Raw genomic sequence first — 18,512 nt, 5'->3', positions numbered from 1 at the left:
GGGGACTCCGGGAGAATTTAATGTGGTGGTCAGACAAACTCCATTATCTCTTTTAATAGCAGTGCTAGATTGAAAAGTTACATGATGGCTGCAGACATAATATGATTTCAGTAATAAGTTTGATATCAGCTTTTAAGATACCTTTGTGGACAAAATGGAAAAATTCCTATTTGAATGACTTATCAAATAATTCTGACTAAAAAATGCATTTCAATCTGAAGGACAGGGTCTAGTGTGTGTCTGTTTTGTATTATTTATAAATGATCTGAATAAGGACTTATACAGCATGCTTAACCAAATTGTGTGTGACTTGATGTTTGGAGAAATAGTTAAAATGTAGTTAAGAGCATAATTATTAGTATTAGTGATGACTGGATAAAAATCAGAAAGATAGTGCCATGATGAATTAGTTGATTATATTTAATACATCAGAATTTAGTAGATTTAATATAAAACTTTATATTGTACTTTTATTTATATTGGTAAAAACTTTTTAAATAAACTCATATTTATTTAAAAGCCTGTATTATAATAAAAGATGGAGAATATATGATTTAAAAATAGTGGATGTGGAAAAGTTAGACTTTAATTAAATGGTGCCACTTACAATTTTTAAGTCAGACCACAGCTAAGCCCTGCATTAAATCTTGGTATCACATTCTAAAAGGGGAATTGGCCAACTGTAGCAAATCGTGAGGAAGGCGATCATAATAGTGGATTGTTTGAAAGCCATATCATATGATGGCTGACTTCTATTTCCAGCCAGCATGCAGTAATCAGGAACTAGATTCACCCTCCTGACTGACAAAAATTAAAAAAAAAAACCTTGACAAAATATGTGAAACATTGATGTCAGGGTTCTGGACATCAGGCAACACAGGACAGTGATCTGGGAGAGAAGGAAAGCAAACAAAACAAACCCTATTATTGTTCCAGTTCACTGCTAGGAGAGAGTTTCCAGGCCATGGTGCAGCAGCAGACTATGGGGGGTGGTGGAGAATTCAGAGGAGGCTCGTATTTTCCTTTGGTTGAAGAGAAGGAGCTGACAGTCTGGAGAGGCCAAAGCAGCTAGTTTTTGCATGGCAGAGTACCAGAGAGAAGAGAGCTACACAAACCAAACCCATTGCCGTCAAGTGGATTCCAACTCATAGTGACCCTATAAGATAGGGTAGAACTGCTCCACGGGGTTCCAAGGAACAGCTGGTAGATTTCAACTGCCTACCTTTTCGTTAGCAGCCGTAGCTCACCCTAGCTCGTAACCACTGCACCATCAGGGCTCCTGTGCAGGGAGAGCACCCTGGAAATCTGCACATGTAGAGTGCACAGCTAAAGAAAAATCAGCACATGAGTGTGAGGAAACTAGCAGACACTGGAGAGATGATTAGAAGGAGCAATCCTGGGAACTCACAAAGGGCCAGAAATTGTTCATATTTCCATCAACTAGAGTAGAAAATTGTAATCTATAGGTCATTGGGTACAGTACTTAGCACGGTTTTGCCTCAGTAGTGGGAATAAATGTTGCTTTGATCCCACCTATCAAAGCTTAATAGCAAGATTCAAAGGACTATACTGTTTCTGAGTAACTTAACCACATCCCATAAAGAAGCTCAAAAATATTGGTAAGAATATAAAAATATTCCAGCACCCAAAAAGGTAAATTCATAGCATCCACTCAAAAATCACCAGCTATGTAGAGCCCCTGTGGAAAACAGTATGACGATTCCTCAAAAAGCTAAACATTGAATTACCATATGACCCAGCAATTCCACTCCTAGGTATATACCCAAAAGAACTGAAAGCAGGGACTCAAATAGATACTTGTACATCAACGTTCACAGCAGCAATATTCACAATAGCTAAAAGGTGAAAACAACCCCAATGTCCATCAACAGATGAATGAATAAATAAAATAGGGCATATACTTAGAATCTTACTCAGCCATTAGGGGGAATGAAGTTCTGATACGTGCTATGACACGGATGAGCCTCGAAAACATTAAGCTGAGTGAAGTAACTCAGACGCGAAAGGACAAATACTGTATGATCTCACTTATGTTAAATAACCAGAATAGGCAAATACGCAGAGCCACAGTTTATTAATGTGGTATAAGAGGTGGTAATAATGAGGTATTGATTAAGAGGTACTGATTTCTTATTAAGGGTGATGACAAAATTCATAAGCAAATAATGGGATGGTTGTACAATGGGGAAATGTAATTAATGTCACTGAATTGTACACGTAAAATTGTTAAAAAGGCACTTTATATATATTCTACCACAATTAACAAAAAACTATGAAAGATATAAGAAACTCAAAACTACAATGTCTTAGATAAAAAATACACTAGATGGGGTTAACAGAAGATTAGACATTATAGAATAAATACTACAATAAATACAACTAAACATGAAGATATAGTATTAGAAGCTATACAAAATGCAATCAAACAAAGACTGAAAAAAAAATGAGCAAAGCTTAAGTACAGTGTGGGGCAATTTCAAGTGGCTTAATGTATGTTTATTTGGAGTCTGTAAAGGGTAGGACAGGAAAACATATGTAAATACATAATTGCTGGAAAATTTCCAAATGCAATGGAAACTGTAAACTCACAGATCCAAAAAGGTTTATCAACACCAGGCATAAGAGACATGAGCAAAACTATACCATGGTACATCATAAAGAAATTGCTTAAAGCCAGTGATAGAGAGAGAGAGAGAAAAAAACGAAATCTAGAGAAAAATAGACACAGTAGGTACAGAAGAATGGTAAGAATGAAAACAAAGGCCTTAGTGGAAACAATGCAAGCTAGAAGACAGTGGCGTCATGTCTCTAAAGTACTAAAACCGAACACAAAACAAACAAAAGTATCTACTAGAACTCTACAACCAATGAAAAAAATTTCAAAAATGAAAACAAAATAAAGGTATTTCCAGACATGTGAACCTGAAACAATTCATCACCAGCAGACCTGCACTAGAAGAAATGTTAAAGGAAGTCCTTTGGGCAGAAGAAGACTAATATCAGATGGAAATCTGTCACTATCCCAAGGAAAAAATAAAGAGCAACTGAAATGCTAACTACATGGGTAAATATAAAGTACTTTTATTGTTATTATTACTTAAATCTCTTTAAAAGTTAAGTGACTGTTTAAAGCAAAAATAATAGCAATGAATTTTGAGTTTATAACACATGTAGAAGCAAAAGCAAGACTCATCTATATGCCGCCTACAAGAAACCCATTTTATATATCAACTGTTGGTTAGAAATGAGAAGGGGCTTTCACTAGTCTTTAATTAACTGCTATTATTATTATTTTTTAAACCATTTCCTTTAAAGTGCCTTGGATCATTATAAAATGTGCATTTAAATATATATGTGATTCTTTCCCTAAGCATTTTTGATTTCTCTACAGCTATCTCTCCTTGGCCCCTATTTTGGGTCAAAACTAACCACAGAATATAAAATCGCGGCACAAAGGGAAACCGTGGTAAAGAAACAGACTGGAAAGGGTTGTGCTAGTTGATCAAAGAAAGCACGTTAGAAGTCATTGCTGAGAAAATAGGATTTCGCTCATTCTGTTTCACTGGCTGGCCTGTCATGAGAAAAACATTAACTGCACTATTCAGGTCTGTAATTGACTCATATGTGTCTACGTTTAAGTGCAATGGTATTTTTAACTGAAAAGCACCATTAAAAAAAAAATCAGCACTCTTTTTGGGTAGCACTAAGTGAGTTATGCCTGAAGATAAAGGGTTGTTATGTGCCGTACGGGTTAGAATATAAACTGAAGAGTAAACATTTTAAGTAGAAGATCTTGGCTCAGTAATTGGGGAAAATGTTCCAACAATTAGAATGTCTGAAAATTGGAATGGGTTAACCATGTTAGTTTCAGTCATTTGAAAAATTAAAATAGAGGTTGGATTCAGGGCTGTGCTAACCTATAGGGAACTTTCAGTAAATAAGAAAAAGGGACCCTTTCTGGTGGATGACTTAATAAAAGTTGCTGCCCCTGTGTAGCTATATGCCCAGCCTGGTTACCTGGCTTAGAAAGCAGTCAATGGCATAGTTTCAGCTCCACCTTCCCCCTCAGAAAGCAGCCTTTGTGCAGTGTCCTCTTGCTAGAAATGTTGTAGATAAACTTCTCGAGATAGACATGATTTGGAGTTGATACCTTTCCAAGGTTGATAAGTCTGTATTCCTGAGTGTTACCTGGGTATAAATCAGTGCTTTAGGTGTCCCAGTATCCAACAGATCACATTCAAAGAAGCACAATGCAGCAATCGTAAGCAGTTTAAGAAGAATTTTAGTCTTTACTAAACCACCCTAGTGCCTCTCAAAATCCATTACATGAGATCCAATTTATAACCTGCATTCTATTTCCCAAAAGACTCTTGCCTCACTCGAGCCTGGCTCAAGTCCTTCACACTTCATAATTTCTTCAGAGGCTCTCACGTGCCAACCCCCTAAAAGCCTCTCTGAAACTCCAGTCCATGAGCCTTCTCTCTTTCCTCACTTTCTCTTGCATCTCCCATCTAGTTTTTCCTGTGTCTATTCTCCAGACTCTATATTAAGAAAAAGGAAATGTGTTGGCAAAGATAGAACTTTCCTTAGTTTGGGCGAGAATGGGGAGAAGTTGAACAAACAAAAGTAAAATTTCTCAGGAGAAGTGTGTTGTTTTGCTCTCCTTATCCCCTCTCCCCAGCCCTTTTGTTGTTAGGTGCCATTGAGTCAATTCCAACTCAAAGCAGCCCTATGCACAACCAAACAGAACACTGCTTGGCCCTATGGCATTCTCACAATTGTTGCTATGGTTCAGCCCATGTTTGCAGCCACTGAGTCAATCCATCTCGTTGAGGACCTTCCTCTTTTTCGCCCATTCTCTACCAAGCATGATGATCTTCTCTAGGGACTGGAAACATGTGCAAAGTATGTGAGACGAAGTCTCACCATCTTCGCTTCTAAGCAGCATTCTGGCTGTACTTCTTCAAAACAGATTTGTTTGTTCTTCTGGCAGTCCATGGTATATTTACTATTCTTCACTAATACCATAATTCAAAAACGTCAGTTCTTTGGCCTTCCATATTCATTGTTCAGCTTTTGCATGCATATGAGGCAATTGAAAACACCATGGCTTGGGTCAGGCACACCTCAGTCCACAAAGTGGCATCTTTGCTTTTCAACACTTTAAGGAGGTTTTTTTGCAGCAGATTTGGCCAATGCAATGAGGTTTGATTTCTTGACTGCTGCTTCCATGAGAGTTGATTGTGAATCCAAGTAAAATGAAATCTTTGTCTACTTCAATTTTTTCTCCGTTTATCATGATGTTGCTCATTGGTCCAGTTGTGAGGAGTTTTGTTTTCTTTATGTTGAGGCGTAATCCACACTGAAGACTGTAGTCTTTGATCTTCATCAGTAAGTACTTCAACTCCTCTTCACTTTCAGCAAGCAAGGTTGTGTCATCTGCATATCGCAGGTTGTTAATAAGTCTTCAATCCTGATGCCTAGATCTTCGTATAGTTTGGCTTCTTGAATTATTTGCTCAGTATTCGGTTTGAATAAGTGTGGTGAAAGGATACTATCCTGGTGCACACTTTTTCTGATTTTAAATGACTTTGTTCTGTTGGAACAAATCCTCTTGATCTATGTACAGGTTCCTTATGAGCAAAATTAAGTGTTCTGGAATTTCCATTCTTGGCAATGTTGTCTATGATTTGTTACGGTCCACACAGTCGAATGCCTTTGGATAGTCAATAAAAGATGGGTAAACATCTTTCTCGTATTCTCTGCTTTCAGCCAAGATCCATCTGACATCAGCAATGATATTCTTTGTACCATGTCTTCTTCCGAATCCAGCTTGTTCCTCCTAGCATCTCTAATTTTCTCTCTCCACCTAGTTTCCTGATTCTTTAACACCATAGTTTGCATTCCAGCCTGAAATATGCTAAATAATCCTTGGGTAATTTCAGGAGGAGGAACATTCACATGTTGATAATTATTGCATGGACACTGTTTCCACAGATTCCTCACTAGATACTAAGAAAAGAGGTAAAGCAAGTTCTGTGAAAAATCCTACTCACAAAGAATTTACAGTCTTATGAGCCAGACCAGATAAAGTCACATGAAATAAATATAAAGGAAGCAAATCAACAGACAGTGAAAATGAATACAACTTCACATCCACGACTGGCCTTAGAGTTAGTTACCTGGATGTTGAACGCACAATATGCGCAGAACTTTGAGTCAGAGAGAGAAAGCTTCATGGAAAAGGTAAGAGTTGAGTAAATGTTTAAAAGAGGAAAAAGAAAATGTAGCTAGAGAAATTAGTATAGAAATAGATAGAAGAGTCAAAGTAATATGCAGCAGATAGTGAACACACCTACTGGAACAGGTGGTCCAGGTAGAGTGGGAACGGTGAGAATGCAACTCCCTGTTCTCTGAGCTCCATGACACTTGTTCTGTGCCTTGAGTTATGGTTATACTTTTTTGTATTTTCTTCAGTAATTAGTAACTTCTAGAAAATAGAGACAGAGTCTTTTACTTCTCTGGCCCGTCTATAGCACCTCACACATGGTCTAGCAAATTTTGGTTGTTAATATGTATTTGGTGAATTAAAGAGAGTTGATGGTTCTTAAAAGAGCTTGACGCGCAAGGCAGATATTTTTTACTAGTTAACCTAAACTATTGTTTTGGTTTAAGAAGATGTCTGCCTTGAGCATTATGCTTTTTTAAGAACTATCTATATGGGGTCAAACTGACAACAGCAACTTGAAAGATTAGCTAGGAAGTTTAGGGGGCAGTGAGTTTATGTTAATGGGGGAAGAACAACTCAGAAACGGAGGATGAGAATGGTTACACAACTCGAAAAATGTAATCCATGTCACTAAATGATACAAGTAGATACTGTTGAATTGCTGTATGTTTTGCATGTATATTCTCAAAACAACAAAATAAAATTATATAAAACAAATGGAGTTGATGGGAGGCTAGTCAGAGGTGCGTAGAAGAGTGGAAAAGGGTCACATTGCTTATGCTAATGAATTTATTTGCCCTTGGAGATAACTGGCCGTTCAAACATTTAAGTGATGTGATCAAAATGATGAAGAAGAATTTCTCTGATGTTCCACGTGTGGGACAGAAGATGATAAGTTTTTTTTTTTTTTTTTTTTGGTTTGTGTAGGGGCTACCTGGACATTTGGGAAGAGAGGTCCCCTATAGATGATACATAATACTTAACTTTAGTCATTGAAACTTTTGAATAAGAATATTTAGCCTCCTTGAATTATATGAACTGGTCAAATTAGTCTGAGAATTTCATGTGTATAAATACATTTCTTCATAAAGTTTTTGGTTTTGCTGATTAAACCACAGAGTATGTGATATTATGCACTAGAGTAAGATTTTGGCATATTTTATTGATGTGTCAGTCTGTTTCCATAAAGGTTACAGCCTTAGAACTACCCTCTGGGGGTAGTTCTCCTCTGTCCTATAGTGTCATTATACCAGTCAGAATCAACTGGATGGCAACAGGGTATACAGATTCATCTTCTGAAAATCCTGTTCATGGGAATTCTTTGTTGCTAACGTTTAGTATAATTGTTTTGTTTTTTGATGATTGAAACTGCACAGATAATAGCTGTCTGTTGATTAGGGATTTCAGTCAAACTTTCATTTTCTCATTTTGTCAGTATATAAGTTTATGACTTAGATGTGTTTTGAAAAATATCTTTTTTGTTGTGCTTTAGGTGAAAGTTTCTCATTAAACAATTACTATAGAAACTGTTTGGTGACATTGGTTGCCAAACCTGCGATGTATGAACACTCTTGCCTTCTTAGCCTTGAGTTCCCCATTTCTATTCATCCAGTTTTCCTGTTCCTTCCTGCCTTCTCATCTTTGCTTTTGGGCTGGTGTGTGCCTTTAGTTTTACACATATATGGTTGAACTACTTGTGTTATTGTTTGTTTTACAGGCCTGTCTAATCTTTGGCTGAAGGGTGAACCTCAGGAGTGACTTCAGTACTGAACTAAAAGGGTACCTGGGGCCATACTCTCTAGGTTTCTCCAGTCTCCATCAGATCAGTAAGTTCGGTCTTTTTTTTTTTTTTTGAGTTTGAATTTTGTTCTACGTTTTTCTTCCGTTCTGTCTGGGAACCTCTATTGTGATCCCTGTTAGAGCAGTAGGTGGTGGTAGCCAGGTACCATCTGGTTGTGCTGGAATCATTCTGGTGGAGGCTGTGGTAGTTGTGGTCCATTAGTCCTTTGGACTGATCTTTCCCTTATGTCTTCGGTTTTCTTCATTCTCCTTTGTTCCAGACGGGGTGGAACCAGCAGATGTATCTTAAGCGGCCACAAACAAGCTTTTAAGACCCCAGGCACTACTCACCAAAGTAGGATGTAGAACATTATAAACTATGTTATGCCAGTTGAGCTAGAGGTCCCCCGAGACCATGGTCCCTACCCCTCGGCCCAATAACTCAGTCCCTCAGGGAGCTTGTATGTGTCTATGAAGCTTCTGTGACTTTGTCTGGTCAGCTTGTCCTGACTTCCCCGGTATTGTGTGCTGTCTTATCCTGCACCAAAGTTACCACTTATCTATTGTCAGTATTTTTCCCTCCTCATCCCTCCCCTCCCTTATAACCATCAAAGATTGTTTCTTTCTGTGTGTAAACCTTTTCATTATGAAAATTATCTTTATTTATTTATTTTTATAAAATAAAAGATAGAGACAGTCCTCCCCTGGATTATGAAAGTCCGACCTTTGGACAACTGCCCTAAAGCCTATTATGTTAAAAATTGGAGTTAAATGGAATAGTTTATAACAACAAAAGCATGCACTACTTTGTCTACTTTGTGATGCTCATGAAAACATCACTCAGTTTGGAAACATTTCTAAGTATTTTACATGCATGGGAAGGTAAAATATATACTATATACTAAGACAAACATTTGACTGATGCTAAATAAGAACCGTATGTACCTGTTCTGACTTACTTACAAATTGGACTTAAAGACAGACTTAGGAACAGATCTTGTTTGTAACCCAGGACTGCCTGTTCTCATTATAAAATCCACACACTTATGGTATGTATATAAAACAAAATTAGATTGCTGTTTGTGAAGGAAAAGCAACATAGCATTTTTATTAAAAGTGGATTTGCATTTATCTGGTGCTTCTACCTTTCAAACTAAGAGAAAGGGTTAAAATGATACAACAGTCACTAAATGGGGTTCTATCTATAAGGGTGAGGCCTTCCTTGGGTGATCCAAACAGTTAAGCACTTGGCTACTGACTGAAAGGTTGGTGGTTGGGCCCCCCCTAGAGGCACTTCAGAAGAAAGACCTGGTGATCTGCTTTCAAAAGGTCACAGCCCTGAAAACCCACATAGGGCTGCCTTGAGTTGAAATCAACTAGTTGCCCCAAACCTGAATTATCAGATAGTTTGGAAACTTAACATAATGTAAGCAATTGGAAAAATACAAAACAAATTCTATTCTGTAGACAAAAATAAAGAGTACATAAAAAACCAAACCAAACCCATTGCCGAACAGTGGATTCCGATTCAGACTCATAGTAACCCCATAGAACAGAGTAGAGCTTCCCTACAGGGCACTGGTCGCAGTAGTTAAGCATTCCAAGGCTAGCCAAAAGGTGGGCATCTCCAGTCTACCAGCCACTCCTTGGAAACCCTGTGGGGAAGTTTCACTCTGTCCTACAGTGTTGCTATGAGTCAGAATCGACAGCAATGGGTTAATGAGTACATAGATATCTACATATAGATAGTTAGGATTTATTTATTTTAAAAATAAGGTATTTTCGCACAGGTCGAAACCAGTGGTATCGTCTTTGGAAGGCTGTGAGTACCTGTTCACCTAATTTAAAAACAAAGGGAAAAGGTATGGCAGGGACTCTTAAAAGTAGCCAAGAGATCCTAGCACTTTGTTATTCTAAAGGCTTCCAGAAATCAGATTTCAACTCTCTGGACAAATGGGCATTAAAAGGGGGTGTAACTATATATATGGTATTCTTTTTCCTGGTTTCATGTTTTTACTTAATAAATTGAATTTTTGGTTTAATTCCAATAGCATAGCTCATAAATGCAGGCTTTTTCTTCTGGGTTGAAAAAATAACAAAGCAAGAATCTTTGGCAACCTATCTGTTCTATTGTAAACTGTAACACCCTTTCTAAAAAAGAGAAACTCCCCAAAGTTATGTGAAAGGAAGCTAGCCCCTCCCCCCCACCAAAAAAGGTTGAGGACACCTCAAACAGTAGTTTGAACCTTTCTGAACCATTCACTTACAAGAGCCTGAGTGTATGGATTACATGACTTAGAGAAACTCAGAGAAAATTGAATGAGCAGTTTCAGAAACAAGGAAGAACTTTAGCCACAAGTATTTGCTTATTGTGATGCTTATTTTCCTAGCCCATGAGCTGAAATTTCAGTTTCTTTACAAGAATTGGCTATGTCTTTCCCAGACCAGGCAGTACGCTATCCGAATGTCTCTGTATGAATGAAAACCTCATTCATCAGGGAATAAAAATGATAAGAACTTTTAGCAATGCCCTGCCATATTTCTGGGTTTTGTAGAACTGACAGTTATCTGATACATTGAAAATATGTACTTCTCAAAGAAGGCTGGCTTTTCTGACTATATTTTGCATGGCAGACCCCTCTGGCAGTTTTATGTGTTTGCAGAGCTTGTAGGGGGAGACTGGACTCCCTGAGTGCTTCCTGCTTCATTAGCATAACCCCGCCCACTTCCAACACACGCCCAGAACTACCTCATTAACCATTTGGGATTGGAGCCAAAAACATAAGACTACAGAGAATATAAGGGGGAATTACCGGCGAAAGAGCTCTAGACCAATTTAAGACTAAATCCATGACTTTTCCAAGATCAGAAAATATTGCGATAACAGGAAACATTTCTCCATTTCATTCAGATGAGACTCCAAGGTTTTCATCTAAAAAAATTTTTTTTAATCTAGAATAATTAACTACACTATAACGAGACACACAGCCCAGCTGCATATATTTAAGTTCTTTTGTTAATCTCTCTCCCTCTCTCTCTTATTTATTTCCTGGGTAGCTTTGACATTGTAAACCGCAGAAGAGTTGGAGACTGGCATTGAAAGGAGGTGTTGGGCAAAGGTTTTTTTCTCTTTTAAAGAAGTTTACTTCAACGAGAGGAAATCTGACAAAATGACAGGGGCAAAGAGGAAAAAGAAAAGCCTGCCCTGGAGCAAGATGCATGTCCCTCATTGTGAAGACATTACGAGGTGGTGTAGAAGGCGGCTACCTGTTTTGGAGTGGGCGCCGCAATACAATCTGAAAGAAAACTTGCTTCCAGACACCGTGTCTGGATTAATGTTGGCAGTTCAACAGGTGACACAAGGTAAGGTACTGCGTTTCCTTTACCTGTTTTCTTCAGAATAGATGTCACTCTGCTTTCATGGAAGTGTATTGTGATCTAGGATCAGCAATTTAGCGAATGAAATGAATATTTAACTGGAGAAATAAGCACACTGAATATGTATGTATGAAAGTTTTCCTAATTATTATTATTTTTTTTTTGCTATTTTGATAGCTATTAAGCATTGAATGAATTTTTGAATGGCATTACATATTTGCAACTTTAAAATTCATGCTGTATAAAAGAGTAATCGCAGGAGAATGAATTTCTATAGCTTGACCTTGCTGATATAGTTTGCAACATTTGCTGAATCAAGCTATAAAATATCTCCTGGCTTGAGCACAGTCTTTTGTAAGCCTAATTAGCAGCACACAGTTACATGTTGTAGCCTTGAGAGTTGCTATAAGCAAGAACAGAGCTTTGTGTACATAAAGGAGGCTCTTTGCCAAGATCATTATTTGCAAAGAGAATCCTGTATGTCCTTAGAGCTTGTGTTTTACTGGACATGCTGATTTACTTCTGTATCACTTTACCTACTGCATCTATTTCTTAACAAAAATTTGAACTGGTGAGGACTCAGATTTTAAAGCATGTTCTTTCTCAAAGCATATTCCAAACAATATTCTGGATTAGATAGGTGTTTCCCTTGGTGAAAGCTAGCTAACTGGTGTGCGTGTTTACGTGTTTTCCTTAAAGGCATAGTCACTGTAGTTTTGACTGATTCAGGTAACAATTTTCTGCTCAGAGTAAGGAGAGGAATGGATTTCTCACCCTTGAGAATTAGAGCAGTTTCCTTGGCACAGACTCTGTAGGTTTATATTTCTTTGCAGTTTCACTGCTTCTCTGGTTTTAACTCTTATTCATATTGTTAACTTATAAGCACCCTTTTAATTGAATTATTCTGTAGCTGGAACCAACTGGTTTGTGTATTTGTGTTTTTATTATAATTAGGAACATCTGCACTAGTGGCTTTACTTTAGGATCCATGATACTGTCATGCTTTATGGGATTCCATTTCACTGAATAGTCTCGTATTACATTTTTAATGACCATTTTGCTAATAACAATGTATAGTAATCTTTCAGAAAAATGTGAAGTAAATAATGGGTACCAAGCCAAAAAAAAAAAAAAACAAAAACCCATTGCCTTCAAGTTGATTCCGACTCATAGTGACCCTACAGGACAGAGTACAACTGCCCCATAGGCTTTCCAAGGAGCAGCTGGTGGATTCAAACTGCTAACCTTTTGGTTAGCAGCCGAGCTCTTAATCACGAGCCACCTTATTTTTTAAGTCTTATTTTTATTTAATTTTAAATTTAAAATTAAATACCATAAGTGCTTCAAAAACTTAGGTGATGAATTTGAAAGGGATTTTTTTGCCAAATAGTTTCAACCTATGTTTTAAAATTGTTTTGCTTTACTGTAATATAAAATGAACACGAATCATGTATTTTAAAAATGATGTTTCTGCATCTTTGAACATATCAGATTAAGAAGGAAATTTAAGATGTGAGAAAGTTACCTGTGATACATCATTAGTGGTGTCATTCATGTTTAAGTCTTTGGTAGTTAAATGTGTGGCTTTTATTTGGGTTTTCATTTTGAAACATTTTGTTTTATGAGTCATGTATTTCATTGGTTATAAAGAAACACAATCGCCAGCCCCTGAACGATGAGAAGCAAAATGCTTACACAGTCCTTCTGTCTTGGGAAGGCATAGATTTAGCTGCTGGTCCTCTTGGAAGGCCTAGTAGTATATGGACAAGACTAAGACTTTTTGTTGGCTTATGAAAAGATGAACCTTAGAAGTACCTACTCTTTTAAAAACAATCCTCTCAAGTTTTCTCATACCCATCTGTTATGGAGAATTAAAAAGTGAAATATCATCAGCTACCATTTGTTGTAAGGGCACTGTGCGCAACCCCTTAAATACATTAGCTTACCCTGTTGTTTTTCGTTGTTGTCCAGTCGATTCTGACTCATGGTGACCCCATGTGTGCAGGGTAGAACTGCTTCTTAGGATTTTCAGAGCTTGGCCTTTCAGAAGCAGATTGCCAGGCCTGTCTTCTGAGGCATCTCTGGATGGGTGGCCTCAAACAACCAACTTTTCGTCTAGTAGTTGAGCACTTCATCATTTACACCACCAAGGTAAGTTGTATCCTGACACAATTCTGAGAGACAGTAGTCACATCTCCATTTTACATGAGAGAAAACGAAGGCTAGAAGAGTAAGTCATTTCCCCTGGACCTCATACCTGATAAGAGATAGAGTCAGAACTTGATTCCAAAGCCAACACAGTTAATATTTTATACTTCTACACTGCCAAAATAACCAACCTTTTCATAATACCAATGTTATTAGTAATAGAAGACATTTCTTTGGACAGGTACAATATCCTTTTTTTCAAATTACTTTTGCATTCAGGTTTCATCCCTGCAGTTTTTAAACTCAAAGGCAAAGTAACAAGAAAAGTAACTACAGTAGGATATAGAGTAAGGAAAGCATTTAGATATCATTAGCTGCTATTTGTGTGACTATAATATCTGCAATCATTATCCGTGGCATTTCTTTAGGAAAATTAGAATAAAGAAGGGATAATTTTTACCTTTGCATCATGACACAAAAGGAACGAATACCTTTTTTTCACTCTACTGATTTTTTGGAGAGCTTTTCAGGTACTCAGCCTAGTTAAATTATATTAAATTGTTGAATTCAATGTGTTTTTGACCTACACATATGGCAAGTTTATATGGTCCAATCTAGTATGGAAAACAATCCAAACTTGTTTTCCATCCTTCTCTTTCTAGAAATGAATTTAAAACTAAGGAGGACAATGGAAATAACAATTGAGTGTTTTCTATATGCCAGATACTTAGCACTTAAAATTACTTTATTATGGATTTCCTAATTGTTAAATAAAATAGATGCTTTTCTTTTTTTTTCAGTTCTCATACCTGACATATCTATAGCATTTTTTGTGCTGTCTATGTCCTTTCTAAAACTCTTCCTCCTCTTAGTTTTTATTTACTGCTCTTTTGTTTTTCTCATACTACTCTCTGGCCTTCTCTTCTTACGAGCCTCTACAGATTTGCCTCCTACTCTGTCTACTGATTAAACATCAGTGTCCTGGAGACTCTAACCCTGGCCTCCTTCTCCAGAAATTCTATGGGCAATTTCATCTGCATACAAGGCTGTAACAACCATTACTGTGCTAATAAAACTTTCTTCTCAACCCCAGATCCACATATTCAATTAGTCAAACCTAGAACATTCTACAAGCCCTTCAAATGCAATATTTAGACTTCAAAGCCAAACAAAGTGAATGGCCCCACCATCTTAAAAAACAGAATTGTAATAATTAATAATAATAACTGTTATTATTAGGCACAAATATAAATGCTATTCTAAGATCACTTGATGTGTATACAAAACTGAAGCTCAGTGATGATAAATAACTTGCCTAAAGTCACATAGCAACTTAGTGGAAGAGGTAGAATTTGAATTCAATGGGTCTGGCTCCAGAGACTATGCTTTTGCCTTTATACTAGACTAACTCTCATAGAACGTTCTGAGAGTCATCGCCAAGTTTTCCCTGTCTTTTACTATCCTACTCACTTCCACTAGCAAATAATCAGCCACCAGGTTCTGTTGTTTCTACTTCCTAAATATCTTCCCAGCCAACTAGTCCTGCTTCATGTTCCTGATGCTGCCCTAGTTCACCCTCTGAACTATTGAAATCATCTAGTGGATCTTCATCCTCTGCTCTGTCTCCCCCTGTAGGCCATATTCCATACTGCAGCCAGAGTGGTCAGAAATCTAAACACATTGCTTTCCTGTTCAGAATTCTTCAGTGACCCTTTATTTCCTCTAGGATACATCCCAATTATTCCGCATAGCCTATTAGATCATTAATAATGTGGGCCCCTTCTACTCAAAGAGATATCTCCTCTGAGAATCCTGCCGAACTCTCCTGGGAAGACTTATATCTCCTCCCCTCCTACTTCCTTTGTACTTTTTACATTATCGCTATTAGGCCTTAGCACAATGTATCATAATCTTTTGGCACAACTCTTTCCACTGTGGTCTGTAGGCTTTGGGAACAAATATAATGTCTTAATCTTTACTCTTGTAGCAACTTCTCTATTGCCTGGCACATAGAAGTAGGTTTTCAATATGTTTGTTAGAAGAATGAGAAACAATTCAGCTCCGAAAGTTAACTTGCTCTATTGAACTATGCTGCTGCCCGAGGTAGGAAATTAAATGAAAATATTATTGTTTTCGAAATAAACTTAAGATGCTGGTAGTAAACAATACATTAAAAATAAGAGTACCAAAAAACCAAACCAAACCCATTGCCATTGAGTGGATTCCAACTCATAGTGACTCTATAGGACAGAGTAAAACTGCCCCACAGGGTTTCTAAGGATTGCCTGGTGGATTCAAACTGGTGACCTTTTGGTTAGCAGCCGAACTCTTAACCACTGTGCCACCAGGGTTTCCAAAAATACGAGTACTATAATTAATTTCTTCCAACCCCTCCTACTTTCCTGAAGTTACAAACTTGCAACCTTGCAGACAAATCTGGTAAAAGACATGTTTCTTTTGTCCCAAAGAGTGTTAGCTTTTCCTTTAGCCAATGTAGATATTTCATATAAAAATCAGATGCCTGGCTTCTTTTGGAAAAGGAGGAGTTACGGCCATATGGGACCCACATTCCTATGAAGAAAAAATCTGCTGGACCTTTATAGAGGCTGCCGCCTTCAGACAGGGCATGACTTTTTCATTTTGCCCAATCCCCACTGTGCACGTATGCACTGATAACTCCCTTCCTGCTGGTATTCCCATTACCTGCCTAGTCCTACAGACTATGAACCTATGGGTGTTTGAATTTATTTCCCCTGCCAAGACACTTTCTTACATATGTTGTTGAAGTGCCTTCGATGCACCTTTGCATAAAATCTTTAAAGCGAAATTACGTAAGATTACATCCTTAACCTAGATCCATGGAACTTTCAGGGTCTGTTAACTTGTACTAACGCATTCTTTTATAGTCCTATGTATTTTATGTTACTTATTAAAAAAGGATTCTGGGAAGGTGTCCATAGGCTTCACAGACTGCCAAAGTCATTGCCCTCTCCCCAAAGTAACTAACTATCAGTGCAGATGTGTTCATTTCAAATTAATATAAAACAAGCTTTAGGCCATTCTGTCACTTTGTTCAAATATTTCTTAAAGGAATTTTTATATAGTTTTGGATATTTTAAAAAATTGGGAAGCTCTCATTACTAGCACAGAGGTAAGAACTGTTATAGCTAACATTTTCCACAGTTATACTTTTTAACTGATATTTCATAGCACTTTATTACAAATTTGTTTTTTTTTTTTGTAAATGAGCAAGTATTCATAGAGAATGTTATTGACTTAAAACATGTCACCAATATGGTTGGCAAGCTAAGTAGTAAAAGACTTTGGTCTCTAGAGTGTTTAGTTCACATTCTAGCCTGGATGACCACTTGGGGAGAAATAATTACTTTGTTTCCAAGCTGATAACTCAAGTGTTGAGACAAGATGGGCGCCTAAGATGCATGACTTGCCATGTAAGACCTAATCCCCTGAGGAAGAAGATGAGAAGGTTTTGCTTTGCATTCCAGGGGATCACCTAGGATTTTTATTCCTAAACCATGAAAATTTTAAGCTGCCATAGGGTTGCCTGATGTTCAAACCACAACGTTTTGAACCACAGGCACAAGATGGATGTTCCTTATAATTATGCAGAATGTGTGGCATTACTGGCACCAAAACATATGTGTGGAAGCTGAGCCTCACTGGGTTCCTGAGGGGGGCTTAGCGACATGTGGAACAATAAGTGGAAATTCCTGAAGCATACGGCATTCCAAGGATTAAAGGCTTGCCTGGGAATTTCTCCCTGCATGGTCACAGCCTGGGGAATACAGCACCCTAATATTAGCTAGGAAACCCCAGTGGCATAGTGGTTAAGTGCTACAGCTGCTAACTAAAGGGTCAGCAGTTCGAATCCACCAGGTGCTCCTTGGAAACTCTATGGGGCAGTTCTACTCTGTCCTATAGGGTCGCTATGAGTCGGAATAGACTCGATGGCACTGGGTTTTTTTTTTTTTTTTGGCTTTAGTATTAGCTATGTATCTGTAACCCAGCCCCCTTAATCACTATATCTTCCTGCTATTAACATTTTTTTTTTTTTCCTCCAGGAACAATGTCAGCTAAATATTGTACTTGCCCTGACCCCATAAACAATACATCCAGGAGCTAGTAACACTTCACTGGCTTTTCTCTTCTCCATTTCCCCTCATCCCTCCTCAGCATAGCTCCAGGCTCCAATCAGCACTTCTGATTGATTTCTTTATTTTTCCGAAATGTAAACGGACAGTGATTTGATCTAAGAGGCCCCATTTATATATTTCTTCACTTAGGATAACACTCCTTATAATATTTAGAACTGTCCACATGGAAGAGCCCCTGGGTAGTGCAAATGGTTAATGTGCTCAGGTACTAACCAAAAGGTTGGAGGTTCGAGTTCACCCAGAGGTGCCTTGGAAGAAAGCCCTCGTGACTTAGTGCCACAAAAATCAGCCACTGAAAATCCCACGGAGCACAGTTCTACCGTGACACGCATGGGGTCACCATAAATTAGATTTGACTTGATCGTAACTGTTTTTTTCCACGTGAATGGAAAATTGGAATAAAGTTCTTGATCTTCTCTTTTAGGGTGTTGAGAACTTGACAATGTTTGCAAGAAAATAGATTGGCAGTGAGTGTGAGGATGAGGTGTGTGCACTCCATAGTAGTAGACTTCTGTTTTTGCCACCTCATAGCCACCCCTGCTTCTTTTAGTAACTGCAACTCAAATTTATATTGGAGAACAAACCCTCATCCACTTTTAGTACATGTGGTTTGGGTGGGATTCTACTTCTGGCTTTAGTCCAGGCTGCCCAGTGGACTGAGTCCTCCTAGACCAGGATTCTCAGTGTTGGCTACTCATTGGAACCACATCAGAGCTTAAAAAACACTGGTACCTGGGTCCCATCCTATATAATTAAATCAGACTTTCTGGGAGTAGGGCCCA

General features: G+C 37.9%; 1 protein-coding gene across 3 annotated transcripts in view; it reads left to right on the top strand.

Annotated features, from left to right (window-relative positions):
- The first annotated feature begins 2,948 nt into the window (after nt 1-2,948).
- SLC26A7 (solute carrier family 26 member 7) overlaps nt 2,949-18,512 on the top strand; it is a 137,481-nt gene continuing 121,917 nt past the window's right edge. The window contains exons 1-3 of one of the 3 annotated variants that reach the window (XM_049854504.1): nt 2,949-3,085; nt 7,968-8,076; nt 11,087-11,392. In XM_049854504.1, the coding sequence (XP_049710461.1) occupies nt 11,200-11,392 (193 nt within the window). In that variant the 5' untranslated portion in view covers nt 2,949-3,085; nt 7,968-8,076; nt 11,087-11,199. Of the gene's footprint in view, nt 3,086-7,967; nt 8,077-10,719; nt 11,393-18,512 lie in introns of those variants that run through there. The other 2 variants (XM_049854505.1, XM_049854506.1) reach the window with 2 other exon arrangements.

This window comes from Elephas maximus, chromosome 15 (genome assembly GCF_024166365.1).
Source record: "Elephas maximus indicus isolate mEleMax1 chromosome 15, mEleMax1 primary haplotype, whole genome shotgun sequence".
NCBI classification, from domain to species: Eukaryota; Metazoa; Chordata; class Mammalia; order Proboscidea; family Elephantidae; genus Elephas; species Elephas maximus.
This window is presented reverse-complemented; position numbering and strand designations above follow the sequence as displayed.